General features: G+C 40.1%; 2 protein-coding genes across 6 annotated transcripts in view; one reads left to right on the plus strand and one right to left on the minus strand.

Annotated features, from left to right (window-relative positions):
- Window positions 1-11,641, plus strand: part of tprb (translocated promoter region b, nuclear basket protein) — a 24,772-nt gene extending 13,131 nt beyond the window's left edge. Inside the window, exons 33-52 of one of the 4 annotated variants that reach the window (XM_073476176.1) lie at window positions 109-307; window positions 459-652; window positions 1,220-1,293; window positions 1,486-1,682; window positions 1,795-2,085; window positions 2,430-2,584; window positions 2,699-2,776; window positions 3,174-3,362; window positions 3,491-3,649; window positions 6,027-6,120; window positions 7,199-7,359; window positions 7,490-7,543; window positions 7,685-7,779; window positions 8,726-8,835; window positions 8,924-9,022; window positions 9,195-9,351; window positions 9,761-9,882; window positions 9,982-10,077; window positions 10,198-10,224; window positions 11,348-11,641. In XM_073476176.1, coding sequence (XP_073332277.1) covers window positions 109-307; window positions 459-652; window positions 1,220-1,293; window positions 1,486-1,682; window positions 1,795-2,085; window positions 2,430-2,584; window positions 2,699-2,776; window positions 3,174-3,362; window positions 3,491-3,649; window positions 6,027-6,120; window positions 7,199-7,359; window positions 7,490-7,543; window positions 7,685-7,779; window positions 8,726-8,835; window positions 8,924-9,022; window positions 9,195-9,351; window positions 9,761-9,882; window positions 9,982-10,077; window positions 10,198-10,224; window positions 11,348-11,397 — 2,601 coding nt within the window. In that variant the 3' untranslated portion in view covers window positions 11,398-11,641. The remainder of the gene's footprint in view (window positions 1-108; window positions 308-458; window positions 653-1,219; window positions 1,294-1,485; window positions 1,683-1,794; window positions 2,086-2,429; window positions 2,585-2,698; window positions 2,777-3,173; window positions 3,363-3,490; window positions 3,650-6,026; window positions 6,121-7,198; window positions 7,360-7,489; window positions 7,544-7,684; window positions 7,780-8,725; window positions 8,836-8,923; window positions 9,023-9,194; window positions 9,352-9,760; window positions 9,883-9,981; window positions 10,078-10,197; window positions 10,225-11,347) is intronic. The other 3 variants (XM_073476177.1, XM_073476178.1, XM_073476180.1) reach the window with 3 other exon arrangements.
- Window positions 10,837-21,741, minus strand: prg4b (proteoglycan 4b). 2 transcript variants are annotated; one of them, XM_073476181.1, is made up of 15 exons: window positions 21,594-21,741; window positions 21,394-21,478; window positions 20,958-21,074; window positions 19,546-19,668; window positions 18,401-18,481; window positions 18,256-18,279; window positions 16,784-16,843; window positions 16,372-16,665; window positions 15,100-15,810; window positions 14,550-14,636; window positions 13,606-13,742; window positions 13,264-13,420; window positions 13,013-13,120; window positions 12,532-12,660; window positions 10,837-11,762 (listed from the first exon to the last, which is right to left on the minus strand). In XM_073476181.1, the coding sequence occupies exons 2-15, from the start codon at window positions 21,458-21,460 to the stop codon at window positions 11,653-11,655; spliced, it is 2,205 nt and encodes a 734-aa protein (XP_073332282.1). In that variant the 5' UTR covers window positions 21,461-21,478; window positions 21,594-21,741; the 3' UTR covers window positions 10,837-11,652. The 2 variants fall into 2 exon arrangements, with proteins under 2 accessions (XP_073332282.1, XP_073332283.1); XM_073476182.1 differs by lacking the exon at window positions 18,401-18,481 and having other exon boundaries at window positions 21,594-21,739.
- Between the last annotated feature and the right edge of the window lie 94 nt (window positions 21,742-21,835).

Here is a 21,835-nt window from a genome sequence, read left to right on the forward strand (position 1 = left end):
CAAAAATATTCATAAAAAAGGCAGTATATAGACAGTTCTATACCAAATAAGTTTGTGTTTTCTATATGCAGACATTCATTTGTATCATGTCTTCTTGACCTGTGACAGGTGGTTACAGAGCGTGAGACTGAGGGACGTAATGCCCAAGAACAGACCTCCAGGCTGCAGGCAGAACTGACCAGGCTGAGGCAGGATCTGCAGGATAAAGTTTCTCAGGAAGACACACTGAGACAGCAGATGACTGAGAAGGAGGAGAAGACCAGGAAGGCCATTGTTTTTGCCAAGCAGAAGATCAATCAGCTTATAGGTGAGAGGTTGTCCCTCATATTACATCAAATGGACCAGTGATAAATTATATATTTCATAGATTCGTCTTCTGTGTTGCTATATTGTAGTTCTGCTTTGTATTTATTTTTTGAATCTCAGCCCTAAATTTTAAAACCTTAATCTATGTCCAGCCTCCAAAGACCAGCTTCAGAAGGAAAATGAGGAGCTAAAGCAACAGCGTGAGGAGCTGGAGGTGCGAGTGAGCGCTCTCAAGTCTCAATACGAGGGCCGCCTGAGTCGACAGGAGAGAGAGCTGAGAGACCTGCGAGGCCAACAGGAGAGACAAGAACAGAGAGATGAGCCACCTGAGGCAGGTCCCAGCAAGGTCAGAGTCTGCTTTAAAGTTTTCACAAGCCAGACATTTTAGTTTTTCACTGAATGCTGTCAGCTGAAGTTTAACGCGTTGCAGTGGGGAGGTTTAACATTTAGCCCATCATGTTTGACTATACTAAACAAACTTAGATTATTTTACTCGCATCTAAAAGATCTGAGGAACCATGTTGCATGCAGTCAGCTGTTGATGCAGGTTGCTATGACAGAACAAAAACAGCTTCCTAAAAAGACTGAGTTCACTGTACAAAAGTATGCTAAAAACAGGATGTCAAGACAAGGGGTGGAAGTTAGAACTTTTCATCAATGTCAAATTTGCCTTTAACTTTTTAGGTTTTGTTCTTAGAGCCAGAGATCATGAAGAGTTTGGTCCTACATCATTTTATGGGACAACTGCTCCTCATTGGGCAGTGTACTGATAAAATATCAGAGAATGGCAGCTTCCTTATGTCTAAAAAGAATGTCAAGTAACATTGTTGCCATTTTGATTAAACTAAAGTATCATTACTCTCGGCGTCTTGTTGATCTTCATTGTGACTTTGCTTTTTGTCCTGATTTTCAGAACCAGGAGCAGCAGAGGAGCACAGAACAGAGGCAGATCAGTCTAAAGACAACCCCAGCTGCAGACAGGGGCAGGTATGATACACAACCATTAAAACTGCTTATTGTTTTTAAGATTACACTGCAGTACAGCATTGGTTTATAGAAGTCTCATCTACAGATCTGGATCTTCTTTAAACACTTGCTTTGACTTGTCCAGGTCTATCTTAAATTGAATGTATATTATTTTAGAGTCAATATTCATGTCCTGATCTTTGTCTCGGTCAGTGCCAGCACATCTGAGCCTCCAACTGCCAACATTAAGCCAACACCTGTCGTGGCTACAGCCAGCAAGCAGCCTGTCAATCCAGGGAACAAACCCACTCCAAGAGCAAGCATCAGGCCTATGATCACCCCAGCTACTGTACCCACCCCAACACCCACAGCTACTGTCATGCCCACCACACAGGTGGAGACCCAAGAAGGTAAGACACTGCAAAGCTTCAGACATGCAGTAAACCAAATCCCCCAAATGTGTGTGTTTAGTCTAATCAATGCAGCTACAGGCTCAATAAAAGCTGAATCTGTTCTCCACAGCCATGCAGTCCACTGATGGCCCCCCGGTGGAGCATGTGACTGTGTACGGCAGTGCCAGCGGCTCGGTGCGCTCCGCCAGTCCCAACGTTCAGACCACACTGGCCAGCCCCATGCTGACTGTGCAGCAGACCCAGACGCAGGCAACAGCATTCGTCCAACCAACTCAGCAACAGAGCGTGAGCCATGCAGAGCCAGCCAATCAGGAGCCACCGCCTGTGGTCATTGAGGCAACACCGAGCTCGCAGGTGGAATGGCCTTCAACATCCTCCACCTCCTCTGTGTTTGGGACTGGTGAGAAACTTTTTAAAGTTAAGATGTTTATGTGGAACAGCAAGTCAAAATTATAAAAGGGTTTTATTAATTCATATTTCTAGATTTAACACCCAGGCTCCTGTTTTGCAAATTTTGAAATGAAAAAAAAAAACTGTGGTGTTAGTTATGTTTGAACAAACACTAATTTATGGAATTGTTTCGTACAAGTTGGGGAACAAGTTTGGCTTTTTTGCTGCTTCATATTAAACAGTAATTGCTGATACAGAAAGCCACTCTTCCAGTTTCCAGTTTATTTATTACTTACTGTTTTTTTCCTTCAGTATCAGAGAGAAGTCTAAGCAAAAGTCATGTCTTATCTCTAGTTTCAGCAACACCAGGAACCTCCTCCATGTCCAAGAGGCCTCGTGAGGAGGAGGAGAGCACCACCATGGTCACTGATACAGAAACCACACAGGAGGACACTTCCAGGGCTCCTATACCTAAGAAGCTGCGCATCATCCAGAGAGTGGGTCCGGAGGTGAGGAAGGGGGTTGCAAAGAAGATGTAATATGTGTTTTAGATATTTTTAATGATCTGAAAACTTGTACAGTTAAGTTGTGGGTGTCATGTAGATTTTGCGTGTTCTTCTCAGGAGGAGGTATTGGTGGAGGACAGCGCTGAGGCTGAGGGGGTGGTGCCAACAGACAGTGACGGTGCAGAAGCAAGTCAGGTTGGTCATCACATCAGTTAATTTTTTTTCAGAGTGGCCGCATGTGCTGCAAGTTCTTCTTTTACATTGGTTTCTCACCTGCCATTGCAAAATAAGTTAATACTCTTTATACCCAAAGAGTTATGGACAGCTGCATGTTTGTTTGTTTATTGTTTGCTTTGTTTTGTTTTGTTTTTATCATCAAGAAATCTCTAATACTTACAGATTTGCCATGAAGTCCTATTTAAATCTAATCAGGGAAAGTACCACTAAATTTAGTGTTAACAGGCAGGAGTAGTAACAGCAGAATTGATGTGCTAAATACCTGTTTGAACTATACAGTATCAGTGTCACACATTTATGGAGTATGTGATGTAGAATGCCTGTTGTTTATAGTGCCCATTCTTTCGCCCTGCAGACAGAGGAGTTTCCTGCACTGGAGGAAGGAGATGAGGGTGCAGCCTCACAGTCTGTTTCAATGGACCAAGAAGTTACCTTGAGCCAAAGTGATACCCCTGACCAGCTGGAGCAGGAAGTAATCGTCATAGTAACAGACACAGAGAGTGAGGAGGACCAGGAAGAAGAGGAGGAAGAGGAAGAAGAGCAGGTAGAGTGTTTCTGTGAGCGTTTAAAAAGGCAATAAATAATGTGTCATTGGACACCTGTTGCAGATTTTGTCTTTCAAAAATTTTTTGGTTTTCCTGCCACTAATTCTATGAACACCACTCAATGCAGGACTATGATGAGGAAGAAGAAGAAGAAGATGATGAGGAAGAGGAGGAGGAAGATGAAGAGGATGAGGAGGAAGACGACGGAGAGATGGGGGAGGAAGGAGAGGACAGCAATGAGGGGAGCGGAGATGGCAACGAGGCTTACGAAGGAGACGACACAGAGGTTAGATTACCTGCGACACATAATGTACTCACAGTTACAACTTTGACCTTGTATTTGTCCTCACCCACACAGCTCTCACATCCTGTACGCCTCGTTATCCCTTCCCACGCTTTTAGTCAGCGATTTACATAGCATTTCCAGCCTGCACATTCACTTTTTCCATAGTCTCATTTCACTGTCATTTTTTAGCCGTGTGTCGTAACTTTCTGTCTGTGTGAAAGCTGTGTATGTGTTGACTTTAGTTGTTTACCTTTTTACTCGAGTCTTGGTTGCACATGTTCAGTGGGATGAGTCAGTGTCTGCAAAGGGGCAGTAAACGGTCTTTCACTTGTAATCTGCATGTGTGAAAGTTGTTTGAAGTGCAGGGTGTGTAAACCACTGTCCAGTGTTTTTTAAATGGATTGCTTTTGAGAGCAGTTTTTGAAGGCCATAGCAGCTTCAACAGTGACCCAAGTTTATTGCAAAGCAATTAAATATAAACTATGGGAGTCAGCTCTGCTACAAAGAGTGAATGACTCTTACAGGGTAAAACCTCCTGCTGGGGAGACTGCCTTTGCTATGAGGGGGTGTGCTTGGTCCACAACGGTGTTAGGATGGGTGGTGTGTGTCATGTGTCATCCACATGAATGCCAGGACCCATGTGGCTGATCGGTGCAGCTTTCTTTTAATGGAACACATTTATTAAACTATCATGAACCTAGAAGTGTGCACTAGGTGAAGTGACTGACTAGGTCATGTGGGTGGGCAACAGGGAGTGCAGGGCTGGCTGTGTGTCCAGCATGTATGCATGAGAGTACTGAAATGAATGGGAGACGATATGCAGGTTCCAAAACACCATGTTAAATGTCAGTGTCTGTGAAAATGTCAGTCAAGGATCTACCAACACTAACATGACTTTCAAACGGAAGCATTCGTTGATAAGGAGCAGCCGAAAGAAGTGTAAGGAGTCAGCAGTCAACGCACAGAGCAGTCAGTAAAATAGGTCTTTCAAAAATTGTGAATCCCCACAAACATGAAAGCTGCTTCTTGGGCGAGTTTTCATTAATGTGCACAAAAATATTAGGCTGATGGGTCCAGTAGTCATCACATGATTAAGATAATTCTGTTGAAATATCACTGAAATTATTTAGTTAGCCTTATGGTTGAATTTAAACTTCAAATTTAAATCTGGTGTGTCTCACAAAAACAGACTCAGGAAAACAGACGGCAGCTCAGGTCAAAATCAGCCACAGAATCATGTAATGTGTTGATGTTTTGGGTGAAATTTACTTGTAGTCATTGGGCTGACAAATCTGAGTCATTGTGTGAAGCCTTCCTCAGAATTACATGAGAAAGCAGTGTCCTCACTTTTTAAAGGACTGAACATGGTGGGACCTATTATTTGCTTTTTGTATCCATGACTCCTTCATCATTCAGTGGTTTTCAGTTTTCATGCGTTGTTTTTCTTATCCCTGCAGTGAGAGAGGACCCTAAAAGTTTTGAACAAGCAATTTTACATAATTTTATTAAGAAAGGTTCAACTTGTAGATGTACATTGTGTATGGGTGCTCGGTAATGTATTAAGAATATGTAGTAATGTGTTCCCCTTCAAGCAAGCCTGTGTTACTATTGCAAGAGCCATGTTTGTGCACAAGACCAGAGAAAAAGACTCTGTGTCTTCAGCTCTTTTTACTAACTGGTTTCTAACTGAATCGCTGTGATTTAAAGTTCAGTTCTCTCCTGCGTCCCTGTTTGTACTTTCAGATATCTGCTTTATTTTACTGTTTCATCACGTGTTAAAGTACTGTCGGTGAAACTCAACATTTCCTGGTCTTGCTGCTTCATAATAAAAGCTTGTATGTAACTAAATAACGGGAATATTATTGTGAAGAATTTATAGGAAATGAAACATATTAGCGCTGGGTTTTCAATAATACTGCAGGGAGAAGAGTATTTACAGACCTTTCTTCGTCCACTACTCACACCACTACAACTACAAATGCTTTATTACAAGTGGGTAGCCTTGTTGTAATGGAAATGCAAATCCCTTCTGCACTGAGCTGACATGCGGAGTCAAACTGAGACGAGCCGAGCCAGCACATGTGTATGTAAAACCCCCATCTGTTCCATATAGGGAGAAAATTAATCATCAACTGTATGTAGGGTTCTGCCAGAATATCCTGGCATCTATTTTGTGTGGGAACCATCCCATAACCTGCTTCCTCTGATTCAACCCAACTCCCATTGTCCTATGCTACTCCTCTTCATATTTTTTTCTCATTTTTAACTGCTTTTTTTTTTACTTTTCCCTGTTTCAACTTTTTACATTCTGCCTGTGGTTTTCCTTTTTCTTCCACCCATTTTCCTCACAAATTCCTTTTGTTCTGTTCTTTCTCAGGGAGCTGATGTAACAGACCCGGGCACGGAGACAGAGGAGAGTTTGGGGGCGTCTGAATCCACCCAGAGGCCAGCAGATTCCCAGACACCCAGCTGTAAGATCCAGGAAAACCCTGTCACTTACACAGCGCACATACATAGATCCACCTCAGACTCTCCACATGCGCTCACAAACTGTCCCGTCATTAAATTAGATATTTGACTCTTCACGATGACTGCAGAAGAAGTAATATGTTGTTGTCTGTCTGAGGGATGAGTGGTACAAGTGGTAGCCAAAAAAAAGGGCAAAAGGGCACATAAAGGTTGCTTTACTTTGAAAATGAATAACATAATTGAAGTTATTTTGGGGCCCTATATTACATTAGAGCTACAGTTAGAAATACAAATAATTACTCCCAATAAACCAGGACAGAACGATAACTCTGAGTTGCTTTTTTTCTATTCTTTACCTCAAATTGTTTGTGTCTATGTATCGTGTCTACTTTCTCTCATTTTTATCATCGTAGTGGATGCTTTCAAATCTGTTTTTGACCTTAAACATGATTTGTGCTGTTAAAAAATCTTCCAAGTCTCTAAATTATTGGGGCTGTAACGATATATCGATCTGGATCGATATATCAATTCAGTGATCAACAATCCCGTAGCATCAATGCAAAGTGAAAACATCGATTCATATCGCTGCCATTGTTAAAATACGCCTTTATTTTAAAATTTCTATGGCCCGTCTGTGTCACCGTTTCCATCCATGCACAACTCCTTTCTAAAACAGTGCTTTCTTTTTTATTAATGAGAATAGGTTATTTTCCACTTAAATGTCGTGACTCATTGATAAAATAATATTTCCACTGAAGAGTTCAGTAATAAAGTTGTCAAATCATATTTTGGTGGCTTTTTGTGAGTTGATATAAATGTAATTGATTGTGTTAAATTGGCATATGATATAATCTCATGTCAATTGCAGGACCTTTATCGATCGAATAGGAATCATATTGTGGCAGACTTTGTGATATCAGTGTTACGGCCCTAACGTAAACAAAAGCAAATATTGTATCGTTGTCCAAAGAATCGATATAATATCGTAAAATAAATAATTTAGTGTGTGTTAGTTGGTTTCTGAAAAATGATCAAACAAATGGACATCTGTTGATTTGAGCCTGTCCACTATTGTTCTAGTCGAGGGCAGCACAATGGAAGCCTTCTCTACTGAACAACCAATCACAAGCTCTGGTACAAGGATGCCCCAGTCGCCACGTAGACCAACACATCAGCTGCCCCCTCGTCTGAACATCCACCCCGCCCCGACATCAGAACTGGGACCACCTGCTCAGGTTCAGGTATGAAGAGTAGTATGTCCTTTAGTAAGGAAAATATAAATGTACTTGTCACAGTATTAACCTTGTAATGTCATTTCCATGGTTAGATCACAAGCATTGCTAATTAATTGTGTAAAATGTACATTCACAGCGCATCCCTGTTCGTCGGGTCCCTCAGCTCACTCCTGGGGTGTCTGGCAGTGTTGTAAGTCGTCCATAATAAGATAACCTCATAATTATATGGTCATTTCATTATTTACACACATGTTGGTGTGAAACTTTAACTCCTGTGTTTCTGTGTATCTGCACGTTTGTATCTTATCTTATTTCTGCCTCTCTCTCTCAGCAGCAGCACTTCTATGATGAAGATGACAGGATGGTTCCCAGCACTCCCACTCTGGTGGTGCCACACCGCTCTGATGGTTTTGACCAGGCCATCCAGTAAGTCTCACACACATGTACATCAAACAGGAAGTCAGAATTCCTGTGAAACATTTGAAATGCCAAGTTTTTTAGTAACAAAACCACCAGTTGTGCAGAACAATATTGACTTAATTGTTTAGTCAAATAATACATTTCTTATTATTTTTGCGGGAAAATTACTGCAGAGATGACATGATTTTGTTTCTTCTTTTATTCTTTTTATGTTACTTTTAGTTTGAAGTATAACTAAAACTTAGAACTTCTGTGTCTTTTTAGAATGTATGAATGAAATTTATATATTGGGGCCATGCATACAGTAATGCCCAGCATACATGAGGCTTACAAGACTCTATAAATCCAAACAAATGACGACTATAGTACAGCATATACATTATGTTATTGTATTACTGTACAGTATCTTTCACAATAAAATCTTCAGACCATCACTGAATAGAGCGGGACTCCTAAATCACTGACCAACTTATTTTGTAGTACCTAGGCTTTTGAGACAAAGTTGGCAAACTTAGAAAGATGAAAATTAAAAAGCCACTCCAGTTTTTGCTCATCTGAACACCAGAATATTTCAGCATTTTGTGGAGCCATTTCGTGGAACATTAACTCTCTAAGATTGTCATATATTGTATGGACCAAAGACAATGGGACTCATTTTTTACAAAGCTCAGTCTTTTTTCCTCCCGAAATGTTGGAATCAACCAACATCAATGACCAGAGAATACCAGCTCTCAACTGTGCAACAAAAGACAGACATTAGATGACTTGGATTATCATCTAGGGCATATACCTTTTTGAATTTTATAGAGTCAGAGGATTGAGTTCATATTTCTATATTCAAGTATTCAGAAAAAGTGGCTGAAGGAACCTAAAATACCTGGAACTGTTATTATTCTGTTGTCCGAGGGCACAACCTGACTGTGTTGTTTGTTTGTTTGTTTGTTTGTTTCAGTTCTCCCCAAGTGGCCGGCGTGCCTCGCTTCAGGTTTGGTCCTTCAGACGACATGCCCCAGACCAGCTCCTCCTCACACTCTGACCTGGGACAGCTCGCGTCCCAAGGAGGTAACCCCACTACCACATTAAACACCCTGACAGCTGTAGCTACTACAGAATGATGAGAACATTAAAGCTTTTTCTTTCCCGGTTTCAGGTCTTGGGATGTATGAAAGCCCCTTGTTTTTAGCAACTCATGAAGAGGAGTCTGGTGGACGCAGCGTTCCCACAACACCATTACAAGTTGCAGCACCAGGTACCTGTCTCTCTGCTAGCCTGATATGACGGGACCTGTTCTGTTTATCTACACACCCACCCTTTTCATCAGCGCAGTTTCTTAAAATAATCAATAAGCTGATGAGGGAGTGCCATTAGATGCTACAACAAAATCAGTGAGTTTATCTTGTTTTTATGTTCTCCTCTTCCAGTAACAGTCTTCTCAGAGGTGGCTCAGTCTGACACCACTGAGCACGCCTCCCAGTCGGTTCCCATGGTGAGCACGTCCACACCAGGCCTGGTTGTGCCAGGAGCAGCCGGCACAGGGGAGGAGAGAGACGACGTCTTCCTGGAGCCAGACACTGATAGGTGAGGCTCACTCCTCCTGCTCAATGTGTTTCTTTTGGCTACTGCTAGAATTCAGATATCTGCGGCTCCAGTCAGCAGGCTTTCATCATTATTATTATTATTATTATTATTATTATTATTATTATGATTATGATTATTATTATTGTTATTACTATTCCTATTATTATTATTATTATTACTACTACTACTACTAAGCACACATGCCTGATATGATAGTGACCCTTTCCGTTGCTCTCTCCTCTTTTAATACCAATAGCCGATTCAAATATAAAACTACAGGCTTTAGAAGTCAGCAGGTTTATGAAAACAGCCTCTTGTGGTTTTTGATATCTTGCATTCATGTTTTTAAGACTGCAAAAGTATATAATTTGATCAGATTTGATGCATGTTGTGCGTTTGTTTATTCCAGGTCCAGTGCAGAGGTGTCAGTGGATCCAGGGGTCTCGCAGGGGGATATAGAGGAGCCAAGCCAGCCGTCTGACAAGGCCAACCTCCCCTCCACCAGCCAGGAGCCATCCTCCAGCTCTGCAGGTACAGAGTGAATCCCTGCTGTGAATTTTTATTTTATTTCTATCCTTATGTATCTTAATTAATGTTGAGTTCTGATTGTGATGTTGTCTTTTTTTCTAGATACAAGCAGTGCTCCACCTAAACCCTCTAGACCTGGACACAGCAGACAGCTGCAGCGCTGGCCAGAAAACCGCGGTGGTCGCATGAAGAGAGGAGGTAACGTATGAAGGCACACACACAAATTGAGCAGTAATGAGCTTATATTGCTCTTTTGTGTGAAAAGTTTCAGGCTCATGATTGCATTGTGCTTATTTAATTCATGGTTCATTTTTTTAGGTCAATACAACAAGGTGGTAGAAAGAGGTAAAATCACAAAAATATCATGAAATGTTCTCACTTAAGTGTCACGAATGGATTATAAATATTTGCTCATGGTTTGCTATTAGGTATGATAATAGATATGATGTCATTAGTTTAACAAAATTATGCTCCAAAACAATCTCAGTCAATCCAAATAAAAATAAAAACAATGGTAGAAAAATATTAAAACCATTATCTGCAGAGTTGAAAGCTGCAAACTTTTGGTTAGAAATCTCAACTGAGACACACATTCTGAATGCACTGTACTCATGTCGAAGGAATGCTCCTAAAACCCGAAAAATATCAGCATATCCCCCACGTTTTCCTCATGAATGAGGCCTAATGCTGCCTATCCAATCAGAATATGATGTTTGCCCAACCTCTATCAAACTCATATGGTCATATTTGGAAAAATGGTGAACTGTTAGTATACATGTAAACATAGTTACTGTCAATGAAGTCTGATCAAAATCTTTGCATTAAAATCAGTAGCATGTGTGGTGCCCTGTTGCCTCAGTGGTTCAAGGCGCTGACCATGTTCCACAGTGTCAGTCCACATGTGTCTTCCTTCATTTTCAAGTTCTTAAAAAAGTCAGATGCATAGACCCAGTAGTATCACAATTGACAGTTGGTTTATTGGTTTATCTTTGTGAGTTTTACAGTGTGTAATTCCAATAAACAGCCAGTTTCCACAGAAGTTCACAACAATACTGCCATTTTTATTGTAAATCAGACACAAAATTACAGATTTCCAGTTTATTTCAGACTTGTAAAAAAAACACTTGTAAAATATAATAACATATAATATTATTCCTCTTGTAATAATATATTTTTGCAAGTTGTTCATGTCTGAAATCAACAGATTAACTAACTCTACTTAATCAAAAGATCTTTAAGTTTCTTTAAGTTGCTAACTTTTGTTTTTGGCAGCTATACATGAGCTCACCTCTCACATTGTATTTGCTTAATTTTGATTACCAGTCAAAGCATTTAATACAGGTTGTATCATAATCCAGTTTAATGTCGTTGTTAAATATTTTATACTCATTTTATACAGCCACTGTACAGAATTTTTACATCAGTATAGCAGGCTTTGTTTTAAAAAAAGCATTTTATATCTCTACAGGTCAAGGATTTCCCTCTCGGGGTGTACACGGGAGAAGATTTGCAAGATGAAGCACTAATGAGAAAACCTGACAACCATGACCGGAGAACTTTCCCATCAGAAACACATTTCCAATCAGAGTTCTGAGATTCTGTTTTTTAGCCTTGATAATGTTCACTTGTTCTGAAGCCTGTTGTTTTTTTTCTTTATTTGCTTTTAGTTTTTTTATGTGCTTGTAAAGTACCTTTTGTAATCAGTCCATGCTGAAGTGGTGTGTTTTACAAAGAATGTAATAAACTTTAAAACTATGTGAAACACTTCTTGAATCAGACTTTCTTTGGGCACTTGATGACGTTGTTGCTCTGCGGTGACGTGTTGGCTGCAGGAGCAGGGATGACAGGACGTTCACCCTCCATCCTCACGTTGTAGGATTTGGCTGCAAAAGAAACAGAACGGTTCATTAACCATGTTAATTTATGCTGTGTAGCATTTAGGATGTACTTTTTGCCCATCAACATGGCAGTTTCCATTTTAGTGAACATGAATTTGGCATAAACAACTCTAACTTGGCATTGCATCACATGGATTTTAAGAGCTGTCTCTTCAATGACATAAAGGACTGAACAGACCTGACACATTTCCTGTTCGCTTCACGGAGTGACAGTGAGAGTGTTTTACTCAGAAAGGAACCACAGTATTCTTCAGACTATTGGTATCATCATTAAAATGGAAACTTTTACTCTGGTTTTTCCATATTAAACTTGAGCCATAGGTGGATGGACACCACCCTTAATGGCCTTTACATCTGCCTCATCCCCCACCCCACCCTGACACACACCCAGATACACATGGTCCTTGTTAGGCTTTTCAGACATGATGTGAATGAGGGTAACAGAAGTCTTACTGCAGGCAGACGAGCTTTGTTCTTTTGAAGATATTATTTTTACGATGAACAAAGTGATATTTACCCAATAAACAACACTTCTGTTTCAGTTCTGTAAATTGAAGGGGATTCCATGGCAAGCAGTGATTTTAAACCAGGGTGTGTGAGGAGCCAAAATAAGGCAAGGAGGGTTTTTTTCTATAATGACCTTATAAATTCAAGTCTTGATGTGCAGCAGTTAGAGCAGTTGAAACTGTAATTTGTTTTCCCAACAAAGATCCTCAGCACTAGAAGGATTTTGAAGTATGTGTTGATGACTTACATCTTGAGTAGACGTAGTATTTGTATCCCTCTGGCTCTCTGATGCTTGGGATGGACACAGCAGCAGTGATGGTGGAGGGGAAACCTCTCCAAGACGTCCGGATGTTGACAGCCGGTCCCAGAAAAGACGCTAGAATCAAACCATTGATGTTAAAGTTTATATATCCCTTTGTTTTTGTTTTACTGTTGACATTTTTCTGTTAAACCTCACAACCTACAGCAGTTGCAGCCCCATAAATGGCACACAGGCAATTTATTTCCACTTGGAAATCATTTACAACTTGGACCTTGCTGCCCCTCTCACCCTCACAAAAGCATGACTCACTTTTTCAGAGAACTACATGTGTTCTAGCTCAAATAAAACATGTTTACATGAGTCGAGCAAACACCCAGTACACTCATTGCAGCTATAAAGGAACACACAATTGAGAAAAAATAAAATGCTGCACAAGTTAAAAGTATTTCTTTTCTTCTTGAAGTACCTGCTTGACGAACCACTCGGTTGCGGACTGTGTAAATGGCGTACTGGGGTTTCCTGCCACATGTCTGACTGGTGCCATACTGGTATGAGTATTTTTGGACCAATCCACCTGGAAGAACCAGTCAAGAGTTAATTTCAGTGTGTTCATTAATTCAGACTAGCATTATGTGTATTTAATTAATGAAAATCAAAATTTTGTTTTACACTGAAAGGAAAAAGTAAATAAAAGCAATGAAGACAGCAGTTCATCACCTCTCTTGAAGAAGTACACTGCCTCTTTCCTCCTCTGGTACTGAGGCACAGACAGAGCAGCTGTGATGTGACCACGAAGCCCATCAAAGCCTGTTTCAATGACCTTTGGATAGCCAGTGTCCAAAACATCATTTTCAAATCTCCAGTATTGAGGTCCCTGCAAAGATCACAAACAAACCAGAACATTAAACCTCAGGCAACCGAAATATACCTGAACAGCATTTTACAGAGGTGGATAATTGGCTCAAGATCAGAGAAGAGCCGAGATTGTGTTATTAGCTGCTGATGTTGTACAGATTTCTCAAATGCACTAATTGGTTCGAATGAGAGGAAAAAATGTACCTTGAAAATGTATGTTTTGCCCTGGCAGTTGCAGCGGGTGAACACTGTGTCAATGGGGGAAGGGACGCCCCACACTTGTGTGATGCCTTGGGCCGGACCAGGAACCCTGTTGCTGTCCAGAAACCAGAAGTAGTGCCCTGAAGGAAAACAACATGGATACATAAGAGTGGTCCACCTGCATACCATAGATCTTAAGAGTACCATCAGAGTGATCTCAAAGTGTATTTTATTATCTTAGTTTATTTCTGCTCCTCAGATACTTCAGGCCTGTATTTTTTGTGGTCTTGCAGTAGAATTATTCAGGTCATTTACAAATAAACGTCCTGCATTAGAAGTCATAAAAGTAAAAAGTGCCAAAGCCTTAAAAAATTACTCATAATGCAGAAAAATTGACCCTAACCGAGTAGAGTCATCCTGTTGTAGCTAGTCCAGGGCAGCTAGTTTTAATTTCTTTATATTCTGTCAGGTACTTTGGTCCTGTGGTTTCCAACCTAAGGGTCGGGCCCCCAGAAGTCACAACATATCTCAGGGTGGTCATGAAATGTTTAACAGGATTGAAAAAAAGAAAAATATTGTATGAATTTTCCTCTTTTCACTGTTAAACTGTTGAAATGGAAACCACCCTTTGTGGAAGCTGCTAACAACAGTACTTTACAGTACGTAAATGTACTGTTACGTTCCACCAGTGGTTGTCAGATAAATATATACAAGTAAAAAAGTGACATATTTCTATTTAATGTATGAAATAGCAGAAAATATAAACAACAAAACAGTTGTTAAGTCGAGTTCTTGAGTAAATAAATGTACTAAACTCCCCTTCCTGTACAGTTCAGTCCTCTCTGCTCTCTTGAATGTTACTGAACTATCTAGGTAAACACATGATACAATTTGCAGATATATTGACTGTGAACACACTGAGTAGCAGCTGCCTGGTTGGCACTCACCTCTGAAAACAACAATTGTTCCGTTCCTCAGCGTAGTCAATCCGCTGACCGGCCGCCCACTGCACAGATTTGTATCGTTGCTGGCATCTGGGAAAAAAAGGACACACATTTGTGAGGAAACCATCTGTTTGGATAAACAAGCAATAATACACAGAAACCATGTAATCACAGACTGTGTTCAATCTCATGTTGTGCTCCAAGAGGTGTGAGGACTTTTCCTGAACTTTTTTTTCCCTTTCTTTAGAGTAGATGAGTAAATGAGGTTTCATTTGCAGTGTGAGCAAACAGCCGCCTCTATCACTTAATATAGTGTAGCTACGCTTTGAAGCAGGTTCTGTTGAACCAGAGGCAGAATGAAAGGCGAAATGAGCTCATAAAACAGGCTGCAAGAAAAAAAGGAGGCTTGGATTTCTGCAATAACTCATGTAAAACAAATTAGATATAAGCAGAGCCTGCAGGATGAAAATTTCAATACTTTCACCTCTCAGAGTTACAGAATTATTCTTTTATGTAATTTGTTTTCTGGCCCAATGATAAGAACATTTCTGACCTGCTTGGTAGTCTCTAGAATCGTCTATGTTGAGAGAAACCAGAGGCTTTTTCTCAGGTTTGGAGCTGGATGGTTTAGATGGTGGTGGCTTGTATGGTTCTGGTTTGTCCTGAGGCTTTGAGGTGGCATCAGATAATGTGGGTTTGGTCGGGTCGGGGGTGACATTTAGTTGATCAGCAGTAACATCATCTGCGGTGTCGTCCTGCACCGCATCTGTGGATGAAGGGATGTGGGTCGTCAGGGCATCAGGCTCTGCAGGAGAAACACTGATGGAAGGATCTTCGATGTCCTGGAATTGAGGGCCTGCTGTGACATCCTCTTTGTTGATGTCGCTGTCATCTGGGTTTGAGGTGGTTGCCTCTGGGATGGGCGTTGACTCCTGCGTTGATGAGGCAGTGATGAAGGTGACCTGGGAGTTTTCCGGGGCCGTTGAGGAGGCCTGTGTTGGTCCTGTGGATACTGATGGGGCTGTGGTTGTAACCTCTGGCACATCAGAGGAGGCGACAGGCAGATCTGTTGCCTCGGCCTCAGAAATAATATCAACCTCGAGCTGCATATGTCCCTCTCCTATCGCCTCCAGCTCTGGGTTGTTGGCTGTAGGAGAATGCTCTGTTTGGGGTGCTGATGTTGGAGGAGTCTGGCTGGAGACGTGGTCAGCTTCTGTTGTGGGCTGAGGGAGAGTTGTTCCTGAGCTGGTTGGATCCCGGTCATCTGGAGGAAGACAAACATAATCAAGAACTCTTACATTTCAATCAAATTTACTCAAAGGGAGTCAGAAACAATCTAATCAATTATCAAAGTAAAGGAAAAACTTGACTTGACTTTGTTTATATGGCGGACCCTGCCAGTGTTCTGGGGACCTGAGAATAGCTTGTTTATTCAGTTATGGAAAAAAAGATAACACATTAGAATTTTTTTTTTCTTTTTAGGATTTTGCAAGGATATAGGAGAATGTGGATCTAAGTAATGTGGTGGATTTTGCAGAAGAGGTATACGCATGAATTGTCCTCTGTTCCATGTGAGCTGCGTCTTGGAAGTTGACTATTATCGTCACAGTTTGAGGTTTTAGTTTAGTTATTTCCTGTTTAATTTAAAAGTTTCACTCTCCTCTGTCGTGTTGTTTTGCTTCCTGTCTTTGTCTTGTTTTCCCACCTTTGTGATTGCCCTGATTTGTTAAAGTACATTGACTTGGAAAATCTATACCGAGACGTGTGGAAGCTATTCTGGCAGCTTCATGTTTTTCCTGTGTTGATTATCATTGTTATCACGTACCTGAGCTCTCAGTGGGGGCTTCTTCAGTGACGGGATAAAGGGTGACGGGGCTGTCATCGGCCTGTGTTGGTTCATCATCTGAGGGTGTCATCTCTGTCTGAGAGACGACTGTAAACATCTCTGTACTGAACTCCAGAGGGTCTGGATCCTGTGTGGGTTCAACAGAAATCTGATCCAGTCGGTCAGCTGTAGATAATCCATAACCGCTGGTGCTCTCTGGGATTGGACTCGCCTCCAGGTCCTCCACTCCATTGTCGGAAAACTCATCATTAGGATCTATCTGGCTGTACATATCTAAGAAGAATGTGACAAGTGAGAGGTGTGCACACCTGGATTCATTCACATTCATGAAACTTCACTGGTGGAAGAAAACGCCTAGCAAGATTTATTATCCATGCACATCATCGCTCACCATCAGTGACATCATCTTGTGGATATGATGTTGGACTGACCAGAGGAATTAAATGGTCATCTGTTGGACAAATTGGGCAAGATTAAATAATATAAATGCTCATAACTGTCAGTCTTAAAGGTTACGTTCACCAAAAAAAGGAAAATTTGGTCATTGACTACTCAACCACATGCTGATGGAAAGTCAAGTTTTGTAGTCATGTTTTCACCCATTTCTGGGTCTTCACAGCAAAACAGTGTTGCAGTATTCCTCTGAACAACTGAAGCAGATGGCACAGAGGAAACGATACAATATGATACAATATACGATACATATGACGTCAACTCGGCAAGTCGTGTCTAGAAATTTTCTCCAATTTTCACGTTGTTTGTTATAACTTGAGAGGGCATTCATGGGAATTTTCCCAGTTGTGAACACACAGCTGAAATGTGAAGAAACAGCTGAAATAAAAAAAAACAGCCATACAGCCAATCTGGAGTAATCCAAGTCTACAGAAGACCCGAGATCCCAAATTGATTTGAAAGCACCCTTGCTGCGGAGTCCAGGTCGTGCACCCACTTCAGACAGGATGTGCGCTCACACTTTTAGCGCAACAGCTACAGTGAAGATTTTGGCTTAAAGGGGTAGAAAAGGTGTAAATAATAACATTTTGAATCACTCTGGGATCTCAAGGCTTCTGTAGACTTGAACTATGCTTGATGAGTTGTTTCATTTTTTCTTCTTTTTTTTTGGTCCTCATCTACTTCAGGTGTTTAGAAGAATGCTGTAACACTGTTTTGCTGTGAAGCTCCAGAAATGTTTTGTGGACTACGAAACTTCACCGGACTTTCCATCAGCATGGGTGTGAGCAGTTAATGACATTAACTGAACTTATTCTTTTGTAATCACTAGAGTCTCTATTTTTCCTGCATTTGTTTTCTTTAGCTTGCTCATCACTGACTGTGACACACCAGACAGAAATTGACAACATGTCTTCCTCCTAGAGAGCAGTCACAAGAATGCAAAGGTCTCTCCACCCACAGAACTTTTTCTCAGCCAATTACTGAATTAAAACCTCCAAGAAAATGTTCAGTCATCTTTTCTTGGCTTTGTTTGGTGCTTTCCTCTCTTGTGGCTGAGCCTGTGCCCGTAACCCTCCTACACACTCATGACAACACTGCTTCCTTGTGTTACTTTTGGCCAGTGAGGCTTGTGCTCTTGGCTTGTTCTGGTGAGACTTGGCCTCTGAAGCGAACCACATCAAGAGAGCCACAGTGTGGCAGTTAAATGGCTACATCTTCCTGCCGTCCTCCTGACATATGCCTTATTACATCCACTGAGTTCGGCTCATAACTATCATTGATATAATCCTAAACCAGTGAGAACAGTTCAGAGAGCGTTGGTCTCTGTCATTGGAATCATTTCAGTTATTTAAGATTAAAAGAAAATATTGTTTTGTTGCAAATAGCAAAGTGAAAATAAAGCATAGTTACCTGCACCTTCATTCAGAGTTGGCTCTGTGGGAATATTCATGAATGACATTAGAGAGTTAACCCTTTAAAAAACACATTTGCCTTCAATCCTAAATAACTAAAAATCTAGAAAAAAAATCACCCTTTTTCCCCAGGTCAAATATACCTTTGGGTTTGTTATCTTTCACGTTTTGACATGAATTAGTCTTCACTGGTGCTGTAGCACTGGCTGCTCCACTGATTTCTTCTGTGGTAATTACCGAGACAGAGAATATTGTCAAATTTAACCGAATGCATCAGTGCAGATTACTGCGTGCATTGCATGCTGCTCCACATGCTGGTGGACATGCAAGTTTTCCATGTCAGATTAATCTTCTTTACACTTCACTCATCATGCACATGTACCAATCTCAGGCGAGGGCTGACTTAACTTGCAGCCATGCAGTCAAACAACCATTACTGTATTTGGGTCAAGTTTAAAATGATCACCAACAAAAAGACACCAAAGGTGTGTGACCACCTTCAAGTTAAAGCAACACCAGGTAACTTCTGAAGTGATTCTGGAGAAAGACAGGTGATTGTTTAGTCTCCAATGCCAACACTTTGGGTTGGGTTGGACCCAAACTACCAACCCAAAGCTTCAGTGACAGACTGCCTGCTCATGAGACTGAACAATCAATAGGCTTGGGTCAGATAACTTTAAATGTATTCAGTTACTGAATACAAATTATGTGGCAAAATTTTTGCAATTAGTAATGTAATCCATTGGATTATTACAAAAAATGTAATCTAATCTGAATACTGTTCAACTACTTCAAAATCAAACATTTAAAAAGCCTTATAGCACCTTATACCACCACGAGAGTTCAACAGATTATCTTTTCTTTTTAAACATCTGAAATCATTTTCAATGCAAATAAAATGCAGTCAAATCAAAAAACCTTTACGAAAACATTACTGTCACAAAGTACAGGTGTACCGTGTGTAGTATTTTTATTTAGTTTTAAAATTACTAAATTACTAATAAAATTACTATTACTATTATTATTATTATTAGTCATAATCAAAACTGTAACCAAGAAATCTTTGACAATGTTATTGATCTAAGTACACATTTTTTAAAATGTAATCTGGGCTGATTATAGCTTCGTGTTTTTTTTGTTTTTTTTTTAATCTTTCGCAGTAAAAGTTACATTGTGTTGCTTTAATCATTGTGAGATTACTGTGTATGAAACTGTGAAGAAAAATCTGTTAACATGCAGAAAATGACACACATATAGAGTCATGCTGAATTTGTTGGACAAGACTTACCCTCTGCATCACAGTGGGTCTTGTGATCTGAACAACACTGATTGAAATTCATGCAGTCGGAGTCGCAGCTGCACCGCCGACCTCTTTTGAATTGTTCTCCACACCGACCTTTACATGAGTTTGCTGTTGGACACAAACACAGCGACTTAAATGCAAACGACCTGTACAATAAGACTAGTTCAATGTGGAGTGCCACAAACTTCAATCATGTTAAGTCAGTGAGACTAAATTAAATAACTCGGTCTGATTAAATTAAACTAATGTAGACGTACAAATAAAATTTGTTTACCCAAACATTGCATACAAAGTTAAGGGAAACTTCTATAACGTTATGTGATTTAAAGTGTTTATAATTCAAGTATTATACATGAAAGTAATCAATCAAACTGGTATATATATAAATACATATATACATATTGACTCAAAAAAAAGTTCAATTTAAAAGTTCAATTGCTGCCTAAAATGTTTGAGTTTGCTAATCTGGGTTGACTAGTTCATTTAAAATATTTTAAGATTTCCTTTTTTGTGAAACACAATTTAAGGTGAACTGAACTTGAGAATAATAATGTTTGTTAACTTAAGATATTAAGTTGAATTTATGACTGTTCAGTGAGACTCATTTCCTTTCACATGTAGAGTATTTTGAAGAGTCAGTTTTTCATCTCACTCAAAGAACAGCTGCGTCTGCTCTTATTGACGCCAACATTCGAACAAAGACATTTGAAACTGCTCACAGTAACCTGGTGAAAAGAGTACAAGTGTGATGGCCTATAGACATAATTCAATACTAACCTTTATCATGGTCAAACCATCAGAAAACAACCATAACTTATCTTAAAATGTATTAAAGACACGCAGCATGTTTCCATGATGTGTGTTTTCTTCAGACTATAAAAGAAGGGTCTCTGGAGAGTTTACCTCTCAAACAAAGCATGCTGGGAAGTCTGCCAACATGCTGATCATGTTTCTTTAGAAACGTATTTCTATGAGTTGACTGAACTCTGTACATCACATTCATCCTACTCATCATTTCAAGTCAAAAGACTTGAAGTGGTCTGAACATAAAAACTTAAAAATAATAAAATTAAAATAAAACTTGTATATTTACGTTAAGTTCATTAGAAAAGATAAGTTGATTCTACTGAATTCAGTAATGATGTCTTACAGTGTAAATGTGACCCTTAACATTGAACAGATGTAATAGAATTAAATGGAAAATGTACACATAGTTAAATTAGTTAAACTGCCTGTTTTACGTGAATTATTTTTGGGGTGTATATGAAAGGTTGCTCACTGCAGTGCAGAAAAATTGTGTTATAAATTGTTTTTTTTTTTACAAAAGTTTGTAATCAGTAACACAAAATGTTGTTTACACATCAACAGAGTAACATTTTCTGAGAGAAAGGTCTCACATGTGGTGCACTGAGATTCGTAGTCTTTGCAGCACTCATCATAAGTCAGGCAGTTATAATCACACTGGCACATGGAGCCCCTGTCGTACTCGAGACCACATCGTCCTTTGCAGCTTGCTGTTTATGAGAGAAAAATAAGTCAGAGCTGGACATGCAGTACAGATAATAAGATGGCATCTGTGCAAATTTGCATCATTTTATCTCCAATAACATAGTCTGTTTGAGGACATAGTCTGTAAATAATACAACTGTGCCAGAAATTGATTTCTGTAGTAGTTGTAGTGGTTCTCCCTCTGGTAAATAATTATTAACAGAGTCAACATGAATAAGTAAAAACACTCGATACATTCCTGGAAAGCCTTACGTTAAAAAAACAAGAATCTGTTCAGTCAAATATTCCTCTATGAAATAAAAATGTCACATGCGTTATACTCACTCTGAGCAGCACTAAATGTGAAGGCAGAAGCCAGCAAAATAACAGCAGACAGTACAGTGGAAGCCATCCTTCTGTAAATCTGAAACTAAACATGAGACACGCACAGAATAAATAAACAAGATTTCCCTTTTGTCAGGCGTGTGTTCATGTTCATAACTGAACGTCCTGACATATAGAAGAGGAAATAAAAAGAGACTGACCTTGTTGGAGCCTCTGTCAGAGTCCTGCTGACTGTTTGAGCCGACTGCTTTTAAAGACTGAGAGGGAGACCGGCTGACTTCCCGTTTAATGACAGATCCGGTCTAATTAAAAGTGTGATGATCTCACAGGCTGGAAGGGAGGATCCTTCAGTCCAGCCTGACCAAAGGTCTAGACACCATCATTCCCCACAAACAGCTGGAAGCACATCAACACACATCTGTGCCAGACAGACGGCTGACTT

The sequence above is a fragment of the Pagrus major genome, chromosome 11 (genome assembly GCF_040436345.1).
Source record: "Pagrus major chromosome 11, Pma_NU_1.0".
Classification (NCBI taxonomy): Eukaryota; Metazoa; Chordata; class Actinopteri; order Spariformes; family Sparidae; genus Pagrus; species Pagrus major.